This window comes from Eublepharis macularius, chromosome 6 (assembly GCF_028583425.1).
Source record: "Eublepharis macularius isolate TG4126 chromosome 6, MPM_Emac_v1.0, whole genome shotgun sequence".
NCBI lineage: Eukaryota > Metazoa > Chordata > Lepidosauria > Squamata > Eublepharidae > Eublepharis > Eublepharis macularius.
This window is the reverse complement of record NC_072795.1, coordinates 91,579,021-91,599,975: the sequence shown is the minus strand read 5'-3', so window position 1 is coordinate 91,599,975 and position 20,955 is coordinate 91,579,021. Positions and strand designations below refer to the sequence as shown.

The 20,955-nt window shown below is 41.0% G+C and overlaps 2 protein-coding genes across 2 annotated transcripts in view; one reads left to right on the top strand and one right to left on the bottom strand.

Annotated features, from left to right (window-relative positions):
• Positions 1 to 1,964, top strand: part of INSYN2A (inhibitory synaptic factor 2A) — a 50,831-nt gene extending 48,867 nt beyond the window's left edge. Inside the window, exon 3 of the mRNA XM_054984272.1 lies at positions 1,781 to 1,964. Coding sequence (XP_054840247.1) covers positions 1,781 to 1,964 — 184 coding nt within the window. The remainder of the gene's footprint in view (positions 1 to 1,780) is intronic.
• The window catches only part of DOCK1 (dedicator of cytokinesis 1), a 602,286-nt gene that overhangs the window by 403,529 nt on the left and 177,802 nt on the right, over positions 1 to 20,955 (bottom strand). The gene's annotated exons all lie outside the window — the stretch shown is intronic.

Below are 20,955 nucleotides of genomic sequence, written 5' to 3'. Positions count from 1 at the left end.
ACACAGGTGAGGAAATGCTGCATAATTTACTTACTTCATGTTACGTAAGAATTATGCAACAAACAATGATTTGTTGTTGTTAAGATTATAATCTTTACCTGTCCAAGATTGCTCTGCAAATACCATTATTAATTGCCCTTTCGCTGCAGCTTGAAATTCTGCATCTTTGTTTTTAATAAATTAAACCTGAAATGAATTTTATTAATACATGTTGATCACTGAGCTATATTTTTTCCAGAAACCCAGCAGGGCTTTCCACTCCACATACTGCTCACAATTTAGGATGCATATTTTATGAGCTTCACTTTACAGTTAGGTGGTACACTTTTAAACCTTCGAATGAGTAATAGATTTGAATTTGTTTCTCCCTTGCAATCTTTACGCCTAGAAGTTCTGTTTTGTAGCATGTTGTCCTTTAGCAATTTCACTAGTTTTATCTTTGTAATTGGCCAAACTTCAAGTTTGTGTTACTATACACAAATTTTGCCTTGCAAAGAAAAAGCAGAAGCAAAAGGCAAAAGCAAAGACGTCATTATTTCAATGGAAATGTGACATTTAGAGCATGATTTTTTAAAACAAAGCAATAAAAAGATGGAGTTATTTGAGGATTGCCGTCCTAAGGTAGAAAGGCCTGATTCTCTCATTATATATAAAGTTAACAAGTTTGCTTAAGTTACAGTAAGAGCTTACTCACACATTTGTTTAGCCCTTGGCTGCTGCAACTGCTTCATTTGTCTATTCTAAGTACTGGGCAAAAGGAGTTCTTAAGAGGTAAGCAAGAATCAACCAAGAGATGACTACAGGTATCTTAGGTTTAACTCATTTATCCTGGGTCAAATTCCAGAAAATACAATGGATACACAAGCTCAAATTTAAGAAGAGCTATCTAGTCATAGCAGATATTTGTGGATGATAATGTAGTAACATAACTTGGCCCTTGGCTCTCTTAGCTTAAGACTCAGAGCCTGTGGCCCTGAGTCAGTCTAGCCCAGTGGGTGCCAGACCAGCCCAAGAGTTAGAGGTATAGTGCATATCTTTTGTTGTTGTTGCTTGTCTAGATTATATTTCTGTTTCTTTGTAAGCTGCCTGGGTCTCCAGTGGGGTCAAAAACAAGTTATCGTTTAAATAAATAAATAAATAAGTGTTAATAAAAAAGGCCAAGGGAAAGACTGAACTATTACTCTTGACTACTCCCACCTCTGTCATCATCATTACCAGGAGAAAAACAGATCCAAACATGGGCGGGATCACAAATCCTTAACCAAAAACCCATGGGCATGCATAGTTAACTCAAAAGCAAGACAAAATGCCAGGGCATCTTATGACTATTATAAGGGAAGCGCTGTTGCACACCTACAGCTATCTATAGTTGATTCTATAATTGATATATTTAATTATTGTTTTTCATTTCATAATCCACTGTAGTACAGTGTTTCAAGTATGGGACTAAGGTAGACTGAGGTTCAATTCCTCCTTATACAATAAAATTTACGTGGTGACCTTGGGCCTACCTTTCTGAGCCTATCATACTGCACAGGATTGCTGAAAGCATAAAATGGGGAAAGAATGAACTGTGTACACTACCCTAAGCCACTTGGAGGAAGGGCAGGATACAAATGCAATAATTAAGGCATTATAGTGCATTGCCAATCAATGTGTTCTGTTGGAGGAATGCAGACCTTTTTTAAAAAAGCATTTCGCTCTCATTTTCAATGCTGACTTAGCTGAAATCCTTACCTTGGCAACTGATTATGGTTTTCTCTTTCCCTCCACTATTTAGTGTGGAATTAGATTTTAAACAACAAGAAGACAAACTACAGCCAGTTCTGAGAAAACTTCATCCTATTGAGGAAACTCAGGTTGCACCTTTGCCTTATTCCCAGGAGAGTTACTCCTCAACTCCTAAGCAAAAATCCAAAACTGAATCAAAAAAGCATGGAAGATGGAAACTCTGGTTTCTTTAACTAAGTCCATAGCATATGGAATTTAAGGCCTTCTTTGAAAAAAAAAAGAAAAAGAAGTTGTGGAATTTTAAAGGGATCTTGGTAATATGAACAGGAGACGGTCAGCAAGTGTTAATCTGACAATATTATGGAAGCATTCTGTTCTCACCATATGTACCAAAAAAGGCCTTTGTACCTATGAACTAACTTTCAGGAGCAAGGCATTAAAAATCACACCTTGCCAACTTTTTATTCAAATTTCACCAGTGTGGGATGTAAAAAAAAAAAATCAGGATAGAAATTCATGTTAACAAAGATGAAATTAAAACTACTCTCCCCCAATCCCCTTAACCCACAATTATTTTTATTTACATTTTAATGTCAAATTGCCATCTTGTTCACATCAGTACAATTTATATTAGTGTATCAGTACAGTTAAGAATTTCTGCAAAGGAAAAGAGCAAGCCTTTTGTTTCAAAAGGCCTTCATTTTTACATTGCATTCCAAATATGCTGCGGGTTGGGTAGTGCCATTTTCAGCACATAATATCCTGAGGAAAGCACAATATTTTCACATGGTCTGAGACCATGAACAATCTTTAAGATGTGACTATGTGTATACTTGGCCTTTATGTGCTGTAGCATTAAGCCAAGTGATTGCATCTCAGTGAAATGCTGGCACCTTTCATTTAGTGTCATCTTCCATCACCAGTCCTACTGCTCAGTCCAGAAGTTGAGCAGCCAAAAGCCACCCAAAGTCAGGACATGCCTTTAATCACTGCAAGTCGACAGGGTCAAAGCTAGGGGCACTTAAGCTCTCTTAGATATCATTTTTAATCTGTTGGTACCCAACAGCTAAAATTATGTGTTCTGGCATCATAGTCATTGGGGTCGGGGGTGGGGGGTGAAATAGGTAACATTAAGTGACAGATCATTGGCAGCTGCCACAATTTAATACTCTTTTGTAATTCAGTCTTGAGATAACACTCTACACTAATGACACACTGTGCCAGAAGTTTTATAATGTGTCGTGCTTTTTAAAAGTTCACAAAAGCCTAGCAATTTTATTTAGTTGCAAATCAGAGAAAGATATCTAACCATCCCAATGCACATATATAGTTGAGTATTAGCAAATTAGTACTATGAAAATGCTGTGAAGTAATACAATTTAAAAGTAAGGTGCAAAGTTTGCCCTCAGATACAGCTTCAGTAACAAGCAAGCCAAAATAAAGAACTTGAAAGTTCTACTTAGAGTAATAGGATCGAGTTGAGAACTTAAATCTCCCATTGAAGTCAATGGGTTTTGAAATACTCAACTTTGGCAAGACTGTGCTCTGCATTTTTCCTTTATTTATAAATCTTTCTGAAAAAAAATGTTCTATAATAAGTTTTCTTTGAAAATGTGTGCATTGAGAATTGTGTTACCATTTATATTTTACATTTCACTAGAGTTTGTTGGAGGTACTAGGCCTACAATTTGACATCTCAAATCATCATACAGATTTTATTTCTCTACTGCAAAGCAGCAGAAATGGTAAAGAAATAATGTAATCAGAGGAATCCACGCCTAAATGCCTGACATACTACACTCAGCTCATTTCAACATCAAGTTCGTTACTTAAATATCATCCATTTTATAGAGATCCCAGGGCAAGCACTTCAGTGGTGGTGGTGGTGTTTTTTTTTTTTTTTAAAAAAAGAAGCCTGGTGATGAGTTTCTGAAACCAATGGTATGTAAGATTGTTACGAGCATATCAGTAAAGGTACAGTCAACACACACTACATCCTATTTATGCTTTAATGAAAAACACCTTTATAGTAAAATTCCAAGAGGGCTACAAGTCACTGTACATAAGCAAACAGTATTCTCTTTTGTGTGTGTGGGTGAGTGAAAGCTAAAGGATCAGAAAGGCCTTTCTATGCCAGGAAGGAAAGTGCAATTGTTTCACATTGGAGGTAGAGGGGAAAAAAGAAGTATAATGTATTTTATAATGTTTTTACATTCAAATTCTACAAATGTTTACAAAAGATCCCCACCATAAATATTTTAGAATCCCAAATATCTCAGAGCATTAAATATTATTTTTATGAAAATAAAACAAATCCTTAAATATAAGCATATGTAGATTAAACTGTTTAGTGTGCTACTGAAAATGACATCTTCACATACATGAACACTGCAGTTCCTATGACTACTTAAGCATGGTCCCAGTGATAGTTAGGACTGAATAAGAAGTTGAAGATCTGCATACATAGCATGGCCTTTGGTTACTTCCACTGAAAGTGATGTCCGATTCCTCCTCACAAACTGCTTTTAAATTCTCTTAGTTCAAAAAGAGGTTGTAGTCCAATGCAGACAGCTGCGGTTCAGTGACGGCAGACAGAAGCCCATCTATGTAACTGTAATCTCTAACAGAAAAATGACCTTGCTCACTAGACTAAGCCACAATAAAACGAGTACCTAATGTGTCAGAGGCTACATACATGGGGTTTCCCATTTTTGCTGTAGCAAACCCTTCACTGACCTTCCATGTTACCCAAAACCATCAACACAAAGCGCTACGTTCACCCAAAATTAACAAAACACAATGTGTACACATCAAGAACGCTCTTTAAGGATCTCCTGGGTTTATTGCCCACAACATGGTAAGTTTCTTCTTGGAACTGAGCCAGAAGGATCATATTCATCAGCTATGTGTATTTTAAACGTACATCTATTTGAGATACATAGCATATGATCTATGTGTTTCACAAATAGTCCATATTATCATGGGCTGATATTCACCTACAAATCCAAAAATGTATTTGCTTATTGCCAAGTAAACATAGGCTACCATTATCTGACAAAGATAAAGAGAAACCATTTTGGAGCTGAAAAATTAGATTTGCAATTCTAAATAAGATTGCAATTTTTAATTTTTTATATTCTTTTTTCAAAAAGGTAAAGTACATATTCTCGCTCAAAATTACATATTGTGTTACTGGTCCATCCTATGTAACTTGTAATAAAATGTTATTTGCAAGTGTGTAAAAAAACGTATCATATTGTATTACATTTAGGATCACTCAGGCACTGTTTAGAGATTTTAAGAAGGAAAATTAATTCTTTTAAAAATGTAGCTAAATACAGTGATTGAAATGGTGATTGTTCCACTTTAATGAGATATCATATTTAAAAAACAGGTAGAACCTCCAAAAGCAAATGTATCATCATCACTCTCCAATCTGGCATAATATTTAATTTGCTGCTAAATTCATCAGCAATATCATGTGGTCCTAACCACTGGTTTACTTACAAACCCACTACCATATCATGCTTTGATTCCATTGACCAATAAATGCTGCAGTAATTTTATATTACTTGCTATTTTCATACTACAGGGACAATATTTTCTAAGTTTTGCATAATTCCCATAAGGCAACAGTAACATCGATCTTTGTTTTGAGATTATTATTGGGAAACAATACATGTAAATATCACTTGTTTTCTTAAAGAAATAGACACTGTAAGATACTTTCTATAGTCAGGATAAAACAAAAATTATTAAAATTAAAAACAATGTATGAATTGTTTGCTTTCATTTTTATTTTGCTTATGAGAATACTCTTGTACAATCAATGAAATAATACTGACTGTGCTGTCTGTGTTTTTCTTCAACATTTAATTGCTATATTAAGTTTTTAAAATCCAATAGATTGATTTTAAAATGCTCATGAAAAATTAAACTTAAGATAGCATTATTCCAACAGCATCTGTATAATAACACTGGGTTGATATTATTTGTAAACTTGGTAATTATCATTGCCACTAACGGCATCATAAAGGCACAGACTTCTAGAATGAATCAGTGGTCTTCCAACAACTCTCAGCATTATTTCCATATCAATAAAGTATGAGTGCAGGCTATTTAAATTAATGTGGGCTCTTGGAAAAATACTCTCCAATTCATTCAGCTGAATGTAGTCTATTAAGTTTTTTTAAAGCATGCTCCATTTTCATTAGGTACATGTGGGATACTGCATATTTATTTATAATAGGTTAACAGTTTCATAGTACAAGAATAATAATAGCAATAATCATAATCATAATGGTCAGTACATGAAGAATACTGAGGGTAAAGTCAGTAACAGTAACAACTGGAAATGGCTAACACAAGAGGTAGTGGGGAAAAGAGACAGAAGGACTGACTTGCATTAGCTGCACAAGAACAGGCATTAAAGAACTATATGAAAGCAAAAACTGGAAAAAAACTCATGAATGACAGCAAGTATAGATTATGTAACGAAGCGGATGAATCTATCTCATCAGAGGGTGCAATAAGATTGCACGAACTGACTATAAAAGCCACAATAATAAAGTGGCTGCAATGCTGCACGGGAATTTATGCAAAATGTACAATCTACTGACTGCAAAATATTGGTGGGAACATAAGAACTAGAAAGTTGTAAAAAATGAGAAAGATAAGATCTTGTGGGATTTCAAATCCAAGCAGATAGGAACATAATACTGCAGACATTACTATGGTTAAAAGTAAAAAGGTCAAACTGATCAAAGTGGCAATCCCAGGTGACAGGTGAATTGAAGAAAAAGAAATCAAAAAGATGAAATATCAAGATTTAAGAATTGAAGCTCTGCATCTCTGGAAGAAGCATACAACTGTTATTCCAGTAGTGATAGGAGCACTGGGTGTGATACCAAATGGACTAACTAAATATCTAGGTGATATTGGCATAAATAGGATAATAGACAGTTGCAAACAGCGTCACTATTTGGAACATGCCACATACTAAGGCGATACCTCACTGACTCCTAGATTCTTGGATAAAATCAAAATTGGTGAAGGTTCAAAAACTTCCAGCCCAAACATCTGGTGAAGTGTGATGACACCATATAATAGTAATAGTCGTGCAAAATGACTTGCAGTGCAGTCCTAACAGAGTTGCATTCTTCTAAGGCCAGTCCTTTCAATGGGCTCAAAAGGATGCAACTTTGCTTAGACAGTACTGTTAATTGTCCACAGTAATAATATGCAGTAAGGAAACATGAAGCGTCTTCTTGACTGGAAACAGTTTAGACAAGGACTATACTAGTTTAATTTAAATATTCAGCTAATTTAATATACTTTTTGAGCTGCACCATAACATCCCCTGGCTTAAAGCTCGAGTTTTGTCTTAAGCAAACCAGTATACTCTCAGCCTCTTGCTATGGCCCAAAATGTCTCCAACATTTCCAAGAGCATTTGAGGTTGCAGTGGGAGGAAGAAAAATTAGAAAGTCACACTCTAAAGGCAGAAATTATTCCATTCCCAGATGGCCATTATTTCCAATTGAACCATTCAATTTTATGGCAGACTACAGAAAAGAAAATCACTTTAGATAGGTTTTCTGTATACATACACACACACACACACATCCAATATAAAAGGATTTGCATGTAAAAGATAAGTAAAATGTCAAGACTGCATAACTCTTTATACAAAGAACTGTCCAATTTTTAAGTTTCTTACTCTACAAGCATCTATGTAAATGGCCAAATACAGAGCCAGCCAGCATATAGGCAACAATACACTGATCAGACTAAGAAACACATAAAAACTAAGTACTAATTCTTATATTGCATTTGTAGCATGGTCAAAATTTCCATGTGCTCAAGTCCCACTAACATTTGGAACTGGGTTCAGCAGATATATGTAGTTAATTCCATACCAGTACGGCAAAGTCAACTTAAAAATTCATCTTGAGGTGGTACACACATCCTTTGAAGAATAATCTAAGTGTTGACAATGAACTATAAAATAGTAGTTTCCTAAATTTCTGTAATGGTAATGGTGTATTACTGACCCCTAAAGATATATTTCAGGGTTCCCAGCATGGTGCCCACTGACATCTTTTCTGGCACTTGCCAAGTGTTTTTAGAAAGTGGGAGGGACCAGATGGGACTTTTGCTCAAATGGGCTTCTGATTGGTCACTGGAGATCTAATTGACTGTGCAGATCTTTAAAAATGTTGCTTTGGTAGCAGCTGCCACTATAACACAAGAATCTGAGAAAATAAACTAGTATGTTCATTTGAAAAGAGCCTGAAATGCTGAAGAGTTATGCATAACCTAGCAGCCTTGACATTTTGTGGTTGGCTCCACCTCCTATGGCATCCATTTTGTGACTGCATCCACCACCCTGTGTCAAAATTGCAAAGGTACCTGCAGGCTCAATAAAAATTGGGGACTCCTGATATACCTGGATGCAATAACAAATATGCTGACAAACTGTAAGGATGCAGAAGAAAGATGTAAGTAAGTATCCAAAGGTCAATAAGATCCATGTTCTCTAGGAGTCAAATTGGTTCATCCATGGAGACAAAGAGTGGTTGTCACTTCAGCAGGTTCCTCTTCACTCAAGTCTTTACATCTTCACCTCCTGGATTCCTTGTTCTGTTTTCCTACAGCAGCCATTTGAAGCCAATACTGCCTCTGCACTACAGCACACATTCAGAGTGCAGACACATCTCTTGAAGCCACAGAGTTCTTTTTCCTTTATGTAGCTCCCTGTATGGAAGTCAGAGAGAGGCCTCAGTTGGCCTGGACTCATCTACCCATCAAGACCACCAAGGTTCTACTGGATGTCCCTTCAAGAAGAATGCCAGAGTACATTGTCAAGAGAAGATATCTGTATTAGGACAGATTCTGTCTGCCCAGTGGATGATGTGAAAGTAGTCAGGCTACAGAGCCAGGGTCTATTAGGTAAGCTAAACCTTTTATTCTTTTATCTGGGTTAGCAATTGCGGGAAAGCTGAATGATAATTATGGTGACTGGTCAAACAGTTAATTGACTGCCATCAAATATTCATAAACGATGGTGTTTGTAGAAGCATTGTATCTACCAATAGTGAAGTGGCCCTTATTTGTGGATACTTAATTCTGGAGACTGGAGCCATGAACAGGCAAGACAGATCTTTCTACACACCTTAAAAAAAATCTGAAATCTAATAAAAGTACATTGATGATTTTTAAAATCCCCAAAATAATTAAAGGAGCTCCTGTAAATTTGATCAGATACCCTTGGTGGCTATTTCTAGGCAACCAGGTCAGTAATCCAGGCTTGGTTTCTGTCAGGAAAAGACAGCTCTTTCCAGGGCTGTTTTGGCCTTTGAGGGAGAATTCATTAGGGCCAGGCCAAGAAGCAAACACCAGGTGACTTGATACCACATGACTTGCATAACTTACCCAGGCTTGGCTGCTTGCTACTGCTCAAGAGCAGCCCCTCTAAAGTGTAGTAGTTTGGGTTTCAGAAAAGGATCTAGGAGACCCAGGTTGTAGAAGCTCACTGGGTGACTTTGATTCAGTCACACACTCAACATACCTCTCAGGGTTGTTGTGAGGATAATATGGAGGCAAGGCAGTATATAAATGAAGTAAATTAGTAAATATAGATGAAGATGGGGGACAGATAAAAGGTAAGTTGTTTAATGGGTTTGAAGGAGAAAAGGACATAGGGAAAGGTGAGCATATGGAGGCAGCCAGGAGGAGGGAAAATAGTGTGAGGAAGGGGATACAGGGAAAAGTGAAGTATCCTGCACAAGTAGGGTCCCCAGGTGCCTGTTGGTGGCGGGCAAACTCCCGGGGGGTTGCCTTCTTGCCTACTGTCCCACCAGTGATCAGCGGGAGGTGCCACTGGAAGGCATTCCAGGAATACGCGCCATGCACGCACTCGCAGAAGTAAAATCATTGCGCCAGCCGTGGGAGCACTTCCAAGCTTCATTTGGGGCTGATTTAGCCCCAAACAGGCAGAATTTGCAAGGAGCACAGTAGCACTCATGCCGTTAGCGCAACGACGTCACTTCCGGTAGTGACATCATCGTGCAGGCACCAGAGCGCACTCTGCGTGTGCACACGAAGGAACACCACACTGCTGGCACAAGGTAAGTGTCAGGTCCTACCCTCTCCCACCTGGAAGATATGGGGACCTGGCAACCCTACACACGTTGCAGGTTCCCCACCATGTAACTGGGTCTGGCTCTGCCAGCACCATGCCACTGGGTCATAGAGGAGAGGCTGCCAGAGGTGGAAGGAGAAAAGGGAAAGAGAGGAGGACAGACAAATGCTGGTGGGAAGGAGAAAAAGAGGCAGGAAAACAGGAGAAGCTATGGGGGGCAAGGAAGGGGAAAAGAACATAGTGTGGGAGGGGAACATGAGATGCCCCCCTGCAAGTCCTTGTGGATCTACCACTTGTACCTTTCCATTCTTTCCCTGTAACAGAAAAGTTGATGGTCCTATTCCATCTCTGACCATTTCAAATAAAGTTTGGACAAAAACCTTTCCCAGAATGGTCTAGATACAGGATCAACTTTCTGAAGAAAGGTTAGGAGTGTGCAGCAAAAAAAGATTCAGTTTACCTGCTTCGTAATTAACGAAGCAGGAAAAAGAGAAGGAAAGAAGCAATTTCTGAAATGGCAAACCGCTTTGGAAATTGCTTTTTGGCCTTGCTTTGAAAAGCGAAGCTTCCCCATCCCGTAGCTTCCTCTGAACCCAATGGGGGGGGGGAATTCCCTGTATCCCCGGCATCAGGTCAGTGAGCATAGTGGCCAGTTTAAACTAGCCCCCCCCTGCCTCTTCACCCGATGTTAGGGAGACAGGGAGTCTGTCCATCTCCCTGGCATTGGGTCAGCGGCGCTGCCTTCACTCGCTGCTAACGGGGCTAGAGAACTCCCTGTCTCCGTCAGCAGCGGGTGAACAGAGCACCCGGTGGAGAGGTGCAGGCTTAAGCCTACGGTGGCACCACAAGGCTGAGGCACCCGGTGCAAGAGGGGCGGGGGGATCTCCTTGTCCCTCTTGCACCAGGAGAGCAGGTGCCGCCAGGCTGCTGTGCTCGGTGTGAGAGGGGCGGGGAGAATCCCCCCGGCCCTCTCGCAACAGGAGAGCAGGCCCTCTTGCACTGGGACAGTGGCGGCGGCGCTGGACTGCTGCACCCGGTGCCATAGGGGCATGATCTCCTCATCCCTCTTGCATCGGGACAGTGGCAGTGCTCCTGAGCTGCTGCACCCGGTGCGAGAGGGGCGGGGAGAATCTCCCCGTCTCTCTCACATCGGGAAAGCAGGTGCCGCCGGGCTGCTGCACCCGGTGTGAGGGGCGCGAAGAATCTCCCTGTCCCTCTCGCACCGGGATAGTGGTTGTGGCGCTAGGCTACTGCACCTGGTGCGAGAGGGGCTAGGAGAATCTCCCCGTACCTCTCACATAGAGACAGTGGTGGTGGTGCTGGGCTGCTGCACCCGGTGTGAGAGGGGCGTGAAGAATCTCCCTGTCCCTCTCACACTGGGATAGCGGTGGTGGCGCTGGGCTACTGCACCTGGTGCGAGAGAGGCTAGGAGAATCTCTCCATCCCTCTCACATCGAGACAGCGGTGGTGGTGCTGGGCTGCTGCACCCGGTGCGAGAGGGGCGGGGAGAATCTCCCCATCCCTCTCGCACTTGGGAGTGTGGGCCCTCTTGTGCTGGGATAGTGGTGCCGCCGCCAGGCTGCTGCACCTAGTAGCAGAGGGGCGCAGAGAATCTCCTCGTCCTTCTCATATCCGGACAGCGGCTGTGCTGCTGAGCTGCTGCACCTGGTGCAAGAGGGGCGGGGAAAATCTACCCATCCCTCTCGCATTGGGAGAACGGGTGCTGCCAGGCTGCTGCATCCTGTGCGAGAGGGGCGGGGAGAATCTCCCTGTCCCTCTCGCATTGGGAGAGCGGGCGCTACCGGGCTGCTGCACCCAGTGCGAGAGGGGCAGAGAGAACACACTGAAAACTATGCTGATATCTGTAGCTCCCATTTCATAATTTGTTATTGTAAGCAACTAGTTTTACTCTTCTGAAGAGATATTCAAACAAACACTCCACCCAAACTGCTGGTATATATTATACTTGTATTTAGCTATCAAACACGTTCCTGAGATATTTAATGGAATATAAAATGTCACTGTATTTATATGCTATGTGGACAAGTATCTTTTTCTACGTTTTTGTTTCCTTTTAAAATCAGAAAAGAAATCCAAGGAATGTGTGTATAAAAACTCACCTAAAAGGAAATCTTGGACTATGATGCCCAAAAGAAAACTTACTGAAGGCAAGGAAATGTGTTAGAGTAGATTAGAAGGAACTAAAAACTCCCTAATTTTTGGAACTGATTGTTGCAGTATCCTAACAATATACTTGGAAAATGTTAATATTCTGTACACAACAGCTTCAATGAACAGTTTATTGCATCAAAAGCATCAGCCAGAGCTTTGAAAATATTTTGACAATCTGCCAATCAATCTGGTATTCACTGCACTAGCAACAATAATTTCAAATGCCATTTGAATGTTAGAACAAACCTGTGTCATGAGTCACACAGAGCCTTCAAGGTGCTTGACTATAGTCTGCAGGTTTTTCTTAGAACCTTGGGAAGCCAAGTTTCTCTTTTTAATAACTGTCTTATGGTTGCACGGAAATTTGAGTATGTATTTATAGATATATGGTTTAGGATTTTTGTGCTGAACAACCTGGTCTACACTTAAATTCCACTATATCACATTTATTTCCCCACCAACAGCAATAATTTGCAGAGCAACAACATTAAATATGCAAGAGTTAATATTTTAAGATTTAATAACTAATCCTCTGAATTACATATACTTTTTTATTTTTTTCTAAGAAGAAAAAATTCCAACACAACCCAGTAATATATGTGTGAGAAATCAATTTTTCAGCCTTGTAACTTTGAAGCCTTCCTTGTATAATATAGTTCAATCAGTAGTAAAATATCTTAAAATAGATGTTTTGTAATCCAAAATCAAAGCAATTTTATTCAGTGTTAGTCCAGTAACCCAAACAATTTAAAGTCAGTTATGTTATCCTGTTTCTTCTTCGAAAAACAAAACAGCAGAAGATCAAAACAAAAAAAAGTAGTATCCAGATTTTGGCAAGGTCCCTAGATATGTTTAGATGTACTCCTTTAATAGTCAATTAAGATATCAAAATAAAATGGAAAACAATCTTCATATGGAAATCTTTATCCAGTTAAAGTCCATGGACTCTTGTAAACACAAAATTACCAAGATAATTTTAAGGTTAGTGTCCGAATTATATTTTGAAATCCAAAGTCCAAATAAGGCATAGGTAGTTAACGTTTTAATTTTATGGCGATCTGAAGATTTTACTGGCTGTCTTCATCCAAGAAGGGAAAACAAAACACAGCCTGTAATTTGAGTCAAAGTTTCTTGTAAAAGAAGAGAAGAAGAAAAAATACAGTCCAGAAAAATATCTGATAGTATTTACAAATAATCCTCGGCAAACTTACTCAACCACCAGCCAGCCTTGGTCTTTTCTTGCTTTGATGGTTACCACATCATCGGGACACAGAGGAATCTTAAACTCTCTAATTTAAAAAAGCTCAAAAATCCCCCAATCTACTCCCTGGCAAGTGAGAGCTGGACTTTTTCCTATCAGTAAGGAAATGGGCTCAGGTTGATTTCCCAACCCTGCCTGGCAATAAGGCCCAGGAAACAGAACCGGCATGAAAGCCCACAAAAGTCTGTCTCTCAGTCAGTCACCATATTGTTATCCCCTGAATTACATATACTTTCCTGAAACAGTAAAATGCATAATGCGGTACGTTTATCCTAAGGTCATTTCTATACACCTTTTCTGTCTCAGGAAGAGAAAGAAACCATCATTCACACTGTTTCCCAAGAAAAGTGTACATCAGTTCAGGGCAGCTTCTGAAAAGATGTGCAATGCTCTTTACTCTTTCATTATTTGCTCTTTGACAGTAATGCCTGTCGAATTCCCAAATGAGAACTAATTATCTGCATGGTGGTAGAAGATGGTAGCTCAGAATGTGGCCGTGGCCATCATCATTTCCTATAATTGGTTTATGGGTGGAACAGAGTTGTAAAGAACCATAACATGATTTCATTTCTGAGTAACCTGAAGGAGAGGTAATATCTAGACTGACAGTGGAAAATATTCTCCAAAGTCTTTAAAACATGCCTTGACTCCTCATATTAAGGAATGAAACACAACAATGAAAATCTCCTCTCTTCCTGCTTCGGCTGATTAACAGGTCACACCTATACATAGTTAGTCCAGTCTAAATCTAGTGGTTTCTCTGGGATTAGATTGGAGTATCTTTGCAAAGGACTACATGTTAAATCAGTGTAAAAACAGTTATGATGTCAGATGTAGTGTCTTACAAATTAAGCATTAGCTTATAAACCTGGAAGTTTGCCTGGACCTATCTACATAAGCTGTAGCATAGTGGTTTAGTAGCTGGGCTGTGACTATTACTCTGCTGGTTTAGATCCCTCTACCTCCATGAGCTCAGCAGGTGGCCTTGGGTAAGCCACTCCTTTTAACTAGGGTTCCTAGGTGCCCGCCAATGGTGAGCAAACTCCACCATTCTGAGTGTAGTACTACTCTATCTAGAAGAATAGAATATAAGCACAGTTATTATTATTATATGAACTTCTCTACCCCTAGTGATTCAATCTCATTTATTTCAGTTTGAGCCACGTACACTATCTCTGTCTATGAAAATTCTTGCCCAAATAACTTTGATCTTTCAAAGGATAACTTGATCGACAGGGTACACTCAACTTGGCCTTTGTAACAGAACATTCCTAGATCATTTTTTTAATTCACTGTTTTTAAGGATAAACAGGTGCAGATGTAAGGGACACACCAACTCTAGGTCTCATTAAATTCCTAACTGATTCCAAATTTTAAACCCAAGCTGGTTCTTTTTGTTACTAAGCAGTTACAGCATTAGAGCTGGGCCCAATTCTGCCTTAAATCTTTCTGAGAAATATGAACTATAAATGACATAATAAATATAAATATCAGTAAAATTGTAAGAGCTGTTAACAGAAACCCTGACACAGGAAAGCAAATCATTGCATGCCTCAATGGTTTCAAAAAGAGACAAGCCACTGCCTTACAGCAGCTTGTCTCTTTTTCTCCACGGTCGGGGACAGAGGGTGGCACTTGGGGAGAGGTTATCAGCACACCAACCAGTGGTGTGCTGCGTCCCCCAGGGGGTGATACTCTCCCCTTTGTTGTTCAATCTGTATATGCGACCCCTTGCCCAGTTGGTACAGAGTTTTGGACTGGGTTATCACCAGTATGCGAATGACACCCAGTTGTACCTGATGGCGGAAGGCCAGCCTAATTCTCCCCCTGAAGCCCTAATTAAAGCTTTGGAAGCCATGTCTGGATGAGTGAAGCAGAGTAGACTGAAGCTGAATCCAACGAAGACGAAGGTCCTTTACTTGGGTTGTGGGGAGGGGGATCCAGCTCCCGGTCCTTGATGGGGCACCACTTGTGCCTGTCCCATTGGTCTGGAGCCTTGGTGTGATGCCCGGTCTGCCTTTTTCCATCTCTGGCAGGCCAGGCAGATTGCCCCCTATCTTTCAACCCATGACCTAATGACAGTGATCCATGCAACGGTCAACTACAGATTGGACTACTGTAACTCACTCTATGCAGCACTTCCCGTGAGTCTGACCCAGAAATTGTAGCGGGTCCAGAATGCCGCTGTGTGTGTCCTGATAGGTACACCATACAGGGCACACATAACTCCAACTCTGCAGCAGGTTCACTGGCTCCCTGTGGAGTTCTGAGTCAGGTTCAAGGTGTTGGTTTTAACCTACAAAGCCCTAAATGGACTGGGGTCAGAATACCTGAGGAACTGCCTCCCCCTATATATACCCCAGAGGGTGCTAACATCTGCAGCTAAACACCTACTGGTGATCCCTGGCCCCAAGGAGGCTCGACTGGCCTTGACCAGGGCCAGGGCATTTTCAGTCCTGGCCCCGACCTGGTGGAACTCTCTGTCAGAAGACACTCAGGCCCAGCAAGATCTTCCATCCTTTCAGTGGGCCTGCAAGACAGAGATGTTCCGCCAGACATTTGGTTGAGGCCAACATTAAATCTATCAAATTTCTCCCTGCTGGTCTCTCACCGGTGAGGGGGCATATGGTCACCTGCCCCCCACGTATGAGCAGCCACAGGATACCAATTCACACCTTCACCCTTTTTATACATGATGAGCAGGTGAACTGCTGAAGTGCTGTATTGTAAGGTTTGTGATTTTATTGTTATGCCTGTATTTCTTATTTTTGTTGGAACCCGCTCTGAGCCCACTTGCAGGGAGGGTGGGTTATAAATCAAATAAATAATAATAGTAAATAAAAAATATATACCTTTTTATGATACAGATGTGCACATCTTTCTCTCCAGAATCTAACACTAAATATGAATAGCTAATGAAGCTACTGATGGAGATTCCTCATACAAGTGTATGTGTTGTATATTATTTAATTACACACACTCTTTTTGCAACTACTGGATCATAGAGGCAAACTGGTTTATACTTAACTTGGTATTGATATATTTGAGTGTTCCTTTGAAATTTGGGGAAAATTAGAACATTTTCTAGCTCTAATCACTTTGAACTTGAACTGTTCAGGCCTGTGGGTTGAATCCAGCATAAAGATTTCCAGGAAAGACTCCAAGCTTTCCCTTTCCTAAGCAATCTTTTCCATCTCAGGGAAGTTTATTCCCAAGGTTGCAGGACCCACATGGAATAACAGCCGCATGAGTAGGGAGACTGCGGTGGGGAGAGGGAGGGGGTTCCACTCACAGAAGAGACAGAAGGGAGACTCTCCCCTGCAGTCTCCCTTCCAACATGGCTATTACTCCACGTGAGTCTCACAACCCCAGGAATAAACTTTTGGAAAGGACTGCTGGAGAAAAAAGAAAGTTGGGATAATCAGCAACCATCAGTGCCTTCTTCTGAAAATCACAGAAACTGAACCACAGCCTAATTACCAAGATGTTTGTTCATGAGATAACAGAAAAACACTCCTGGAAAGGCTGGAAGCATCCTTAATGCTAACTGAAGCAACTCTAATGCCCTGGAGGTATTACCCTTTTTGACAGCAATAGTTTCCTAGTGATGAGACCTATCTTTGTGATATAATTTGCTTTTCCTGGTTATCTGCATGCTTTGAAGCTTAAATCAGAATGTCATTATGTGCCACTGAGGGAGTTTAATGAATCAGCATCCCCCTTCCCAATGTACACTAGCATTTGGGGTGGAGCAGGATGCAAAATAAATGACAGCATATGTGGAATCCCAAGTATGGGTAATAGTGTAACAAGCATTTTAAATTGCTTGTGAGGAGGGGTCTTTTGCGGACCCTAGAAGGCTGCTGGCTACATCCTAGAGTTTGCAGTTCATTCTGTTCTACATTTTAGAAACCCAAGGAGATATGCTAGCACACTACGTCCATAGTAATACAGAATAGCTTGTGCAGCACAAACAGAACTATGCTGTGAAAATGAAGAATGTATCTGAGGACTACAAACAAAATTAGTGATTGATTGATTGATTGATTAAAATTTATAGCCTGCATTTCCCACGAGCGGGCTCAGGGTAATTTACAGAAATAAGGTCTCTGTCTTGCAGGCCTGCCAAAAAGACACAAGATCTTGGCAGGCCCGAATATCTTCCAACAGTGAGTTCCACTAGGTCGGGGCCAGGATAGAGAGCGCCCTGGCCCTGGTTGAGGCCAGTTGAGCCTCCCTGGGGTTAGGAACCACCAGTAGGTGTTTACCTGCAGATCTAAGTGCTCTCTGGGGTACATACAGGGAGAGCCGGTCCCTCAGGTATGGACTGCCTGAAGTATGGACTAATGGGGATAATGAAAACCTTGAATTCTCACAACTGGTTTAGCTGCCCTATCCTTGCTCATCAATCAAAAAGTGAGCTTCTTTTTTAGTCTAGATATGTGGGATTTATTCCCTTTATATTTTTAGCCTGGTATACTTAGAGGTATACTTTTTAATAGCAACAAGGTACTACCAATTGCATATGTCTTCTAAAAGTGATTCCAGCAGAAACTTAAAACATTAATAATTTAAATTGTAATTTTTGTATGATTATTTCCATGTACTTTGATGGTACATTTTTCATTAAATGATTATTATTCTAAATGGTTTACTCTGTGTTAAATTTTGCTGTAAGGGGAATGACTTTTTCCTTTTTGAAGGTTCTAGGAGTTTGTTATTTATTCTGAGGCAATAATATTCAAAGTTTTTCTTAAATAAAGCTTTATTTGATAATATACATTTTGCAGATTCCCCTGATAAAAGTTTTCAAAATGCTTTGGGGATTTTTACAACATATGTCTAAGATATCTTTCACATAAAAAATTTAATTTCATCTCTTTTGGCTCTGCCTTTGCCATCTATATATATAAAGACACGTGTCCTGACTGACTCATCAACGCCCAGCCCAAACCCCTGGACCTAGAAGCGTGAAATTTGGGGAGGACACTCCTTTTGTGGTGTAGAGGCTCACTAAGAAGGGATTTTACCCCTAAGGGGGTAAAAAGGGGTAAAATGTGTTTTCCATAAGGATACAGCTTTCCTGTGTGGCTGGCAGGGTGCTTCCCCCCCCCCAACTCAGCCTCCCTGAGGTAATTTGCATATGTGGCCTTGATTGGTCATCATCCCAACATTCTAAACAGTATACAGGACACATGCAGTACCTCAGGACACATTCAGTGACTCCCAGTCACTGAATGTGTCCTGAGGTAAAAATGCATCTCCCAGTCTGCCCCTCTAAGTTTGCCAATCTCCCTGTGGGGCCTGGCCTTCCTATGTGGCTGGCAGGCTGATGGGTCAGCTGTGGAACTCTGTCTTCTGAGGTAAAAATCAAGCAAAGGAAACTGCAGATAGTTGAAGAAAGACAGTACAGGACTAAGTCAGTATGGCAGCTGAGTTTTTAAATATTCATGGGGAGATGGTACACAACCTTTCTAGGGGCCATTTCAATATGAACATCTCACATGAACCTGCCTAAGTGCCCACCACACCACCCCTCCCTCAGTCCAACTCCACCTCACACCTCTTGCAGCCATCACCTCTTACTGCCGCCAAGAAGCCTTCTGGCAGATGTCGTCAAGACATACCAATGCTAAAAAGAGTGAGCAACTTAGAGATGCAGCAAGGAAATATACACATCCTGCTCCTACAGTGCCTCATGCAGCAGTGGCCAAGTACCAGCAAGATCACCCCAAGGTGCACAGAGCAGCAGAGTCTTTCTATGAGCAAAGCAATCCTGGAAGACAAGTAGAGAGGCACTCACTTCCATGGAAGGTCAAGGTTCATTCAGGCATGGCATATGATCCTTCACTATCTTCAAGCTGCCTCTTAACCTCATCCATGCAGAAACACCTCTGTTCTGCATCTCAAAACAAAACAACACGGCCCAAATGCTGTGGAACTGTAAGCTCATTGTTTGGGATGACAGCACCCATGGCACTTAAGGGGTGTTTTGACGCACTGAGCATAACCCTCAAAGATGTCAGGGGCAAAGAGAGAGCAATGCTGGCTGGAGTCAACATACTTCTGGCTGGAGACTTCTGGCAGACTCTGCCAGTAGTCCCAAGGGGAACTCAAGCTGATGAGGTTACCGTGTGTGTCAAGCCATCGTATCTGTGGCCCCTCATCAGGAAACTCTTACTAAGAAAAAACATGAGGATCCACTTGAGAGGCGAGGTGTCTGCTGGGGAATTCTCTGAATTCCTACTAAAAATAGGGGATGGAGTGTATCCCGAGTACAAAGGAAAGGTGTCCATCCCTACAGACCTGGGCACAGTAGTGACGACCCTAGCAGACCCAACAGCCATGATATACCCTAGTATCGTCGCTATCACGGAAAAGTCCATGGACTGGCTGTGCAAGCATGCCATTCTGACCCCCCAGATCGACAAGGCTGCCATCATTAATGAAACACAACTTAACTCACTAAAAATGTACAGATCTGTGGACTCAGTGGTGCAAATGGATGATGCAGTCCACTATCCTGTGGAGTTCCTCAGTATGCTCAACCCTCCTGGCTTCCCAGCCCACAAGCTTCTCCTCAAAGTGGGGGCTCCAGTGATGCTGCTCCAGAACCTCAGCCCACCCAAACTCTGCAATGGCACCAGACTATGAGTGAAAGCCTCCACAGGAACATCATCGAGGACAAATTGTTCACCGGCAGTGCTGGGGCAGGGGGAGTCGGTGTTCATACCACGTATACCACTCATACCATTAGACAACCCCTTCAAATTTAAGAGACTGCAGTTCCCCCTTAAGGCCTGCTTTGCTATGATGATGAACAAGTCCCAGGGGCAGACACTGAAGGTGGCAAGAATTGACTTGAGGGAGGACTGCTTCTCACATGGGCAGTTCTATGTGGCCTGCTCCAGAGTGAGCTCAACCAGCAGCCTAGTGATCCTAGCACCTGAGGGGAAAACCACCAATGAGGTCTAGAAAGAGGTCCTTCAGTAGAAAAAAAGGTTGCACGCAGTTTTCACTTTATTTATTGCACTACAATCTTTTCCTTTTAAAATCTCTTCAATAAATTCTACATTAAAATCTACATTCAATAAATTCTACATTAAAATCTCTTCAGTAAATTCTTCAATAAATTCTATCACTTTTCGGCATCAATATGCTTCGCTTTATTCAAACACCTTTGTGAAGCTCGAGTACTATGCTATTATACTACAAAACCAACTCAACCCCCCCCCCAAACCAGAAAACATTACATACTCATAAATATTATAACTGGATTTAAAGAAGTTAAATACCGTAGCGAAGCATGGACATAAAGCTAGTCTTCTCATAAATCTAGAGCCCCAAAGTTAATAAACCAGTACATTAAGCCATTTGATTTTCCAAATTTAGAACAAGTTACTCTGAAGTATAACTGATATTATAAACAAAAAGCCCTTCCTCTCTCTCAGATGCACAGGGACTATCCACAAGTAAATACCTGCAAGGCCAAATCCTTGTCTGTTGTCATAAAACAGTATTACTCACTCTGTGGCTAACAGGGAGTCACATTCACAATTACCATCAACCAAAACAGCCACATTTACTTCCATTGCTAACATGAGGCTTGCACCTCAGGGAGATTCACAAGTTACCAGTCCTTTTGGTGA